General features: G+C 39.6%; 1 protein-coding gene across 1 annotated transcript in view; it reads left to right on the top strand.

Moving 5' to 3' along the window:
- LOC116861940 (neuronal PAS domain-containing protein 3-like) overlaps positions 1–8,648 on the top strand; it is a 411,199-nt gene extending 402,551 nt beyond the window's left edge. Inside the window, exons 4-5 of the mRNA XM_032848874.1 lie at positions 8,117–8,199; positions 8,353–8,648. Coding sequence (XP_032704765.1) covers positions 8,117–8,199; positions 8,353–8,367 — 98 coding nt within the window. The 3' untranslated portion in view covers positions 8,368–8,648. The remainder of the gene's footprint in view (positions 1–8,116; positions 8,200–8,352) is intronic.
- The last annotated feature ends 1,048 nt before the right edge of the window (positions 8,649–9,696 follow it).

Genomic DNA, 9,696 nt, shown 5'->3' on the forward strand with positions numbered 1-9,696 from the left:
AAGCTGCTTCCAGCACACCCGGTGTTTCTTAGCTCCCTGTCCTATCAGTGGCCTAGGTGAGCCTGAATGAGGAATGGAGCATTAGACTGGAAGTAATAAGGTTGTGCTTGACTTAGCTCCAAATTTGTAGCAGATGTCACAGATGTCATAACATGAGATTTGGGGATCAGACTTAGAAAACAAAATCAAAGTCACAGATGTGGACCTCTTCCTTTTACCATCAAGTACTGACCTACATCATACCGATTCACTGATAATCTCGACACCCTGCTGTTGGGTAGAATCATACCACTAACCACGGTGAGCTGCTGAGGTCAGAAGGAGGGACAATGGTATGGTTGTCCTCAACAGGATTTTAAGATAGTTTAAAAATGAAAGTGTAAACCTTTTTTTTTTTCCCCAGACGCTACTGAGTGAGCAAACCAAGTATAATGCCCATCAAAAATGTAAAATTCTCAAGATCTGTTCAGCTGATTAGTGAGGGAAGTTAGTGAGGGAGGTTATTTCTATCAGTTAAAAAAACAAATTTTAAACCTGGCAGAGTTAGTGTGACATTGGAATATCAAATCTGATGTGATCTCTTTTTTCGGTTCAGAGTTGTGATCAGAGAGTACTTTGTGTCTTTTTATCAACTCTGCACTTAATTCATGAGAACACACAGTGTTTCTTCCTGACATAGAGCAGGTGATGTGTAGAGGAAAGTTGTCATTGGAAGAAGAATTTACGTAAGAACAAAGACAATAACAGTGACAAAAGAACCTCAGAACAATAGCCTGCAGATTGTACTCAGAAAGCAGAGCACCTTCATACATCAGGTCCACGTTCAGGCTCCAAGCCTAGGCCAAGGTCTAGGTTGCCCACTCTCTGTGGCTCACTTGACTTTCTGTCCCACAGGACTGAAGTGGTTTGCATCTTAGTCTTTCGTCTTTGTGTATGGAGTACCTAGTAGAGCACCTGCCGCATGGGAAAGGTCAATACGTCTTTGTTGCTGTAGCTCTGAAGCCAGAAATAGCTTCTATCTTCTCTCTGAGCTCAAATCAAGACTCCCCACCACTCAAAGTTTCTACATTCTTCATTCTTTTTTTTGGTAATATTTTATTTATTTATTTGAGAGAGAGAGCATAAGCAGGGGGGAGGGGCAGAGGAAGAGGAAGAAACAGCCGCCCTGCATATAAGGGAGCCCAACGTGAGGCTCAATTTCAGGACCCTGGGATCATGACCTCAGCCAAAAGGCAGATGCTTAACCCACTGAGCCATCCAAATGGGGCTCAATCCCAGGACCCTGGGATCATGACCTGAGCCAAAGGCAGATGCTTAACCCACTGAGCCACCCAAGTGCCCCTATATTCTTCATTCTGAAGTCACTTGATAACTGCCATACTCTTAAAACTTAAGTCGAGAAGGGGTGAAATCCACCCTATTCCTCATCTCTGCTGGAAATTCAAAGGTGGGAATTAGTCATGATCAATAACCTTCTTAACTTTATTTATTTTGTAAGGAAAAGAGGACATTCTCCTACCTTCGTTGTGTAAAGGGGATTAGATAGTTAACTTTAAGCTTTGCCACTCAAAGCAACCCCTGTAGCAAGTTGTTGAAGCCAAGAAACATATTCAGCAAAGACTCAGATGTCTTTTAAGTTATTACTGGACTTTGGTCCTTCAAAAGTGCCCTCTTTTTATATACATTGCTATTTTGGCATGATTAAGAAAGTGAAATTGGAATAATCTGGTAATCCCTTCCCTTTGTAGAAAGTCCTGCTAGGAATTGTAACAAACATATCCTCATCCATTGTCCAGTCTGATGCGAAGCTCGTCTCCGCTGATGCCTTCTGGAATCTCTTAAGGATCCCCCTCATGTACCCCTCCCAGACCATGGATCATGCCTGCATCTTCCTGAGGTTTCTGTCCAAGAGACGTTGGCTGTCACAGCTCCGTCATTCCCTCAGGTGCTGTCACTCCAAGCAGCAGCCTCACCCAGAGCCTGAAGAATGTCATTGTCAAGGGGAAGTTTGGGTCCTCTCCTGGAGAATGTTAATCGCCCTTTATCGTAGCCCATGTAAGGGACATATATAATCGTTCCTACCAGATTGTCAGAGAAAGGCTATTATTCATTTTCCCCAGTTACAAATGGAGAAATCCCTGCTTTGGTAGCTAGACACTCTCATTTCCTTCAAGGAAGAGGAAGGCATGGTGGACAGCATTAGTCTTTGAAAGAAAATGGTGGAATGAAAGAAGTCCCTGTAATTCGTTGCTGGCCAAATACACAGATGCGTTTTCCGTACTTACTACGGTAATGCTTTTGGTGCGGTTTCCCTTTTATATGACTTTGCCTTTTTGATGTAGAAAATCATAAATGATTTCAGAATCATAGGGCCAGTGTTTAGTTCTTCAGACAATAAGAAGTGCATGATGCACAAACCCCAAACTAAACAAATTTATTGAATGTTGTATGTTTTCCCCTTAGTTCTTTCTAGTTAAAGCCATATACGTAGGCTTTTGGGGGGCGGGGGCGGGAGGAGAAAAGCAGACATGGTTTCTTTTTCCCAAATTAAGTAATTCATTTGTATGTATTCATACTTTCACAGTCATATCATCTCTAATGCTTTTGGCTAATGCATTCAATCCATACTTAAATTGTAGGAGAAATTTAAATATGTGTTGCATCAAAGAATTTTTAAATCAGCATACAGCTTCTTAGAGTTTCAATTATTTTACTGGATTAAATACCTCTTTTTTGGTCTAAATTGGTAATATAATGTGTTCATAGGTTCTGGGATATGAATTATACAGATATATTTTGTGATGTTTCAAAATGACTAAATAAGAATTGAGAAATAAAACCAAAGTGCACCATTACTAAAGAGAAGATGTTTTCTTCCTTATATTTATCGCTAATCATTCATATGCCCCACGAACATTGCTTGTCCCCATTTCTCCACTCTGGTCATCTGTATTTTAAATAGTAAAAACACTAATATTGGTGCAAGTACATTAAAAAGCATTGCTATCATTTGTTTGCAGATGTTTGCAGGATGCGTTGTGTGGAAACTCCACATGTCATGGCAGGGGCAGGAGGGTTTCAGTGATGGGGCTGCTGTATTAGTTAAGTTGGTACCGGGCTCAACTTCTTCCAGTCTCTCCTCTCCCTCCCAATCTGAAACCCCACCCCCCACCCCGTGTCTATGCCTTGCACAACCAGTGAGGGGTTTACAGTGGAAAGGATGCAAGTTGTGAATACGGGCAGTAGGCAAAGCTGTGTGGGTCAGTTTCAGAATGAAGATCTGGTCCCATATTAAGTGAAAACATAGACATTTTTATTTTGATAGAGAAACACAAAGCACACACACTCTCCTTATAAACTTCCAAGGCTCCTTCCTGGGAAAACCCTTCCTTGGCTCCCCTTGCCCTACAGTGAGGAAGGCTAATTGAGATTCTTGAAGGCAAATCCCTTTTCTTTCCTTCCGTAGCCATGGAAAGACTCATTAAGCATTCTCTACTCCATTCTTTCCCAGACCCTGACTTTGCTTGCCCCAAGTGCTAACGCCCAGGGAGCAATGTCCGGTATTCCATTAAGCATGCCCTCTCCTCCTTCCTACCCCCCAAGCTCAGTGTGGGAACAGAGCCTTGCCCCTTGAAGGATGAGTTCAGGGGGCAGCCATGAAGCTTCCCTTTTCACTAAGTGGATGACTCCATCCCTGAAATACTACCCCCAGAACTTTCAGGCTACGTTTAGCCATTCTGCCATACTGCTCCCCATGGAGAGGGGTCCCGTGAGAAAATGTCTCTAAAATGGCCTTCCCTACTTGCCAATGACGACTCTTCCCTAATGAAACGATCCTTTGGAAACCCTGCCCCACAATATCCTACTCCTCTTGGCTTCTATTATCTCTTTCAAATGCTCTCTTAAATAACAAGCCCCTTTCTCTCGACTGCCTGTCCTTTACCTTCCCATTGCGAACTGTGCTGGTGAGGAGCTGGGGCCGCTCCACCTTCTCTGGAAATGGGGGTGGGGAGAGTTAGGAAGGAAAAGGGCAATGCGGGACACAAGGCAAGTAGGGCCGTGACTTTTCCCCCTTTCATTATGTGTGTCCACTGAGCTGTCCTGTTTCTGTTTTGTAATGGGTTCTTCTGTGGCAAGCTGACCTTTTGGCTGAATAGGTCAAACTCCCACTGAGCGCTAATCCTCAGCCTTCCTGGCGATTGTGTATCCCCGAAGGTGACAAGCACTGGTTAGGAATATGACTGGGGGTGTGTGTGGTGTATTTCCCAAAAGAGGGATTGTCTTTTACTGCACTGAATTAATTCTCAAAGAGCACCCCACAAGGTATGCGAGTCAATATTGGAATATTTTTGCCGTCGTTGTTGAGGGACAAGACTAATTGTTCAGATAACGTGTTTCAGATTGTGGTTTCCTTATGTGTCTTCCATTTTTTTAATGAAGGAAAAGTCAAACTCACCATTCTAATGATTCATCTTATCTTTCTAGATTTCTGAAACAATCAGGATTTCTTGGGTTGGTTTTTTAAAAATCGTTCACCCTATATATTGCTTCCATTTAAAGTCTCTTCAGAGTCTAGGTGTTTTATTTTTAACCCTGGCAAAACAGGAGAGTTGCAGTGTTTGGTTCATAATCATGTGATGGGCCTACGTTTGTTTTGAATTGCTTAATTTTTTTTTTTTTTCGGACTGCTTATTAGGTCTTATAGCACCAGTTACCTACAGTAATTGTAGGTAACACTCAGTAACAACCTATAATAGTCAGCAATTTTCAATTTCAAGTTGGTACTCAGTCAATGTTGAATCACATTTGAAGTTGAAGTATTGTATTTATTTTTCTTTTAACCGTTTGTATAAGCTGTTCACCTTCCACAGTTCTCACACCTCACTGTCAGTGAGTTAGGGACATACTCCTCACAGATAAGAGATTATATATTCCATTTATTTAGCAACATGTTGCTTTTGGTTTTATCTGGTCGACTTAATTATAATGTCCTTTAAATTTCAAAAGGTAGTGTCTTTTAACCAAACAAACCAATACGTGAAACGATGTCAGTAGATGAGATGAAACCATGACCCCTTCATCAGTAAGTGTGCACTTGTCTGGACTACTGAATCGTTCTAGAAATGGCTGATGCCCAAAACACAAAAAATAGAGAATACCTCATAAGCAGTCTATTCTTTCTCTGAAAATGATGGACCTCTTTGGGTCTCCTTAGGCATTAATGATATTCCATTAGCAACATGAGATTAACATGATTAACATAAGGCAACAAGATAACTGTACCTGCATCTTTCCTGAGAAAGTGGATGATTGTCTCAGGTCCCCAAATGCGATAGGATGAAAAGTACAAAACAAGAAGTGCATATTTAACATCGCTTCGTTACCAGTAATGCTGGAGTCAGAGCAGGGCTTCTACCACGGGCATAATGGGCTCCTGTTTAACATATTTATGTTGGCTGTAAAATTAGGAACTGTCATTACAGCCCCACATCACCTGCATAAGTGCAAAACATATAAATCAAGAGAAGTTCCAGTGCCATAAAAATGCCATTGAATAGAATAGCATGAAACCACTTACAAGACACTTGTGTCTGATGCTAGCATGTACGGGGAGGCACACTCCAGGTTCTGGAGGACCTGAGGAACAAAGAAGGGTAACTAGGCAGGTAGGGCTCATGGATGTAACACTGGTGAAGGTGTGTGGGATCCCTAGGCTGATGAATAAATTTTTTTTGAAAAAATAAAATTCCTAATTATTTATGTATTTGCAGAATTTACTTAAAGAATAGCCTGAGCCCTAAGTGAAGAAAAGGCAGGAAAAGAAAAGCCATCATCAGTGGCCAGACTTGAATAACCCCTGTAAGCACCCCACTGAAGTCAATATTCTGTGCTTCCAGAAGGCAGTTGGGCTGCCATCTGTTGTTACTGGAGCATGCCTCTTGGGCCTCCTAGTAAATAAAACGCTCCTTATACTTGCCGTGATGTTTTAAGGTCCTCTCTAGGTTGGTGACTGTTGCTCTCCTGGCCTCTTCTTCATCCAGCTTTTTGCAGAATGGTCTACGTTCTCCAAAACCAGGACATTTCCTCTGTTCAGTTTTGAACTTCAGAACTGAAAGTCCTGAAATGCCCACAAATGATGAACTATTATTAATAAGGAGCTTTCTGGGTCCTAATTATTGCCTCAAAAAGAGACTGGACACTTTTGAAGTTTTTCAACTGCCTCCCCTCCCTCCCAGAAGCTCCCCACAACAATCTTAAAAAAAAAAAAAAAAAAAGACTGCAGATTTTATTCATGTGGGATCATTCACACCACGCTACCATAATGTGCAATTAACACTCTAGAAACTGAAAACAGTATTCAGCAAGACAGCTGCATTATCAAAAATGCCAAAGGAGTTTTGAAGGGAGTAATGTGCATGTTAGAATAGGAAATTAATCAGAAATGTGCACATACACATACAGCAGTAGTGTCTTAAATATATCTGAATATTAAATTTTTAAAAATCTCAAGTCTATACTTATAGCAAAGATTAATGTTAGGATAGAAAACTGATTTTTCTATTTTAAAATTATTGTGTGTTTTGCTTCTGAAGCAAATGAGAAAGTTAGAATAGAGGTTTCTAAGATCCCTTCCAGCTGGAATATTCTTTGATAATAATCACTCTTCAATTATATTTTATAAATTTTCCCATTGAAAAAAAAATGCCCCTTTTATTTCCTCTTGCCAGTCACAATGATACTTAACACTCACGCTATTTTCAAAGTGCCTTTCAGACATTACAGACACTGACTCACAATGGCAGGGGTAAACTGCTTGCTTCTGCACAGCACAATAATCATAAGTACATTTATATTATAATCCCTACTAAGCTATGGAGCCAACCGACTGAGTAACTAAAATGAAGCAGAATTACCCCAGCAGCATTTTGCTGGAATTTTCTTGTCAACTAGCTGAAACTGTTTTTTAGAAATAAGGAAGTGGGGTTTCGGTCTCATTTCAGTTCAGAGTGTGTAGGTTTGAGGAAGGTTGAGATTCATAATAAAATTTGCAAGAAAAACAGGACAACTTGAGGAATTTATTTATTGGAAATAAGGAAAAGATCTAAATGTTTCCTTCCAGAAGTTACCATGAAACAGATGTTTATGTGTGGAGAACTTCAAAAAAAAAAATAAAATAAAATAAAAAGGAAGAATAACCAGAACAGAGTTGAAGGCAAAAGGTGACCTCATGCAAAAGAAAATTAGTAAAGGAAAGACCCTCAATCTTGGATCCCACAAATAGCCAGCCTTAGGCTCACCTTTGTTAAGAATAGTAGAGGCTTCTCGAGTGAGGGGCTGGCAGACAACACCTGTAGGGTCTGCCAGGAAGGGACTGGCAGACTGTAAGTCAGCAGGAGACCCCAAGGTTTTGGATAAGAAAACAGTCCCTTCCCTGGTGAGGCACGTGCTAGGCAGGAGTCTACCTGGGCTTCCTGTAGGTCCTGTAGGAATAGTTAGTTACACATGAGTGTTCAGTAAATATGAAATCCAGCCATCCTGAGACACTTAACACTAGTGCAAACAGTCATTAATGAGAATCTCTTATCCGACATGTTGTGCTTATTAGATTGTGATAAAGTTATTGCATTAGAACATAAAAAAATTATCCTGTTTGCTTTTTCCTAGCCTAGAAGGTATGAAAAGTTTAGGTCCTGGGGGGTTTGGGTCAGGACAGGGGGCAGTACATGGGCAGGCAGTGTATGTATGCTTTAAAAATAACAATTCTTACATTTTAAGAACGGTTTGCTAATTTATTTTAAAGGAATATAAACATTTGTGGTTTTGCTCCAGTGTAGGAAATGCAGTCCAAAATGCACATGGAAAAGGGAAAAAGTCTAAATGTAGTTTTTCATGTTTGCAGAAATTAATATTCTGAGTTGAAAATTTGCTCAGACAACTCAGAATCAAAATGAACCCTGTATTGTGTTTCTTTCAGAGCTCTTTGGTGTAGTAAACCACCTAGTGATATGTAGTCAGCGGGAAAATGGTCTAAAGGTGTGAATCAGAGCTCCAACTTAATTTGTTTTCTTCTTTCTTTTCTTTTCTCTCTTTTTCTTCTTCTTTGTTTTTTAATAAGTTATAGGTGCACAACGAAGGAGAAGCCCCAGTGCACTGGCCATTGAAGTATTTGAAGCACATTTGGGAAGTCACATTTTGCAGGTAATTAGAAAGAAACTTACTTGTGTTTTACTAAGCAAAATGCACGTGTTTAGTCTTTATTTAAAAAAATATTTTTAGATATTGGCTATGTGGATGGCCGTTGTTGATTCTTAGAATTATGAAATTTTTACCAATTTATTTTTTTCTTTTTAGAGAGCCATCCCTTGAGAGAATATTAATGAGAAAGGGAGGGCAAGTATTATTTGTGCTGTAATAATTGAGATAAATTGCACTATTCCGTTGATGCAAAATGTATAGTAGCTGGCTGTTCCCAGAATGACTGTGTGTGTGCTGCACTTGTAAGTGGATATATGTGTGTGTCTTTGGAGCTATATATTGTTTTTGGAAGAGCCAACTTTTGTTGTGACAGTAATGTGACATTTTTATGTGCTGCCAAATTTCAGTTGTTTTTGCTTGAGTTTGTATTCATAAACGCTTTCAATCTTAACGTTTGCCTCCCCAAATTACAAGCTTTCTCAGAATGAAATTTGAAAGTGTATTTTAAGTAAAAGGAGACGAATAATCATAATTGATTTTTGCCAGTGAATTCCATGACAAGGCAATGTGAGGGTCATTAGGATGGAACTGCAGAGTCATTTAGTCCGAGATAAGATTCATCCCAAACCCTGCCTCTCGCTTACTCAAAAACCATTTTTTTCTTTAAGACTTTGCGGCGACTTGGACATATCCAGGGATAATTGTCCTTCACTGTTTCTGCTTCCAGGACAAATGTGTTGACATGGCCAGAGCTTGCTTTTTCTTTTCTTTTTTTGAAACTATGTGAGGTACATTTTTGATACGGAATTAGAGAAACAGACATGTTTGGGATAGTTCGGCAGCTTATTTGGAAAACTTGGCTATGCTTTTCATTGGACCTAGCTTATTATTTCTGATGATAGGTATCCAGAAAAACTGTTAACATCAGATCCCCCGTCGTCAAACCCCAGGGATTCTCTGAGCTGGTTCATGGGTTGGCAACTTCAAAAATCCTCTGAGACCCCTGTTTGAAGGACACATTCTTACTAAATCAGAATTTTCAGGGTGAGGTCCAGAAATTGATGATTTTTAACAGTCTTTGGAGACAATTTTGATAATTCATTAGGTCTGAGATGTCACAGTTATTACTTGCAAATTTAAGGCCCTGTACAGCCTTACTTGGTTCATTTTTGTTTATTTTGATGTTTGCCGTTTCTCCATTAATATCCCTTAAGTTGCTATATAACTGATGTTTGTTGAAGTACACCTTGGGATTTGCTATTCTATCGTGCGTGCAACATTTTGAGTTACCTTGGCAGTAGATTAGCTTCAGGGATACAGAAAGGATATTTCTCCTTAGATCTTCAAATTTTTATTTCCTCTTTTCCTATACATGCTTTGTTCAGAATCTCCTTTATAAGTTTTGTATGAGCAGTGCTATATATATAAATATATATAAATAATAAATATAAATATACTAATACAAATATAAATCTGTATTTACATATAGTGAAATTCTGA

The sequence above is a fragment of the Lontra canadensis genome, unplaced genomic scaffold (genome assembly GCF_010015895.1).
Source record: "Lontra canadensis isolate GAN:19392208 unplaced genomic scaffold, GSC_riverotter_1.0 scaffold212, whole genome shotgun sequence".
Taxonomy (NCBI): Eukaryota; Metazoa; Chordata; class Mammalia; order Carnivora; family Mustelidae; genus Lontra; species Lontra canadensis.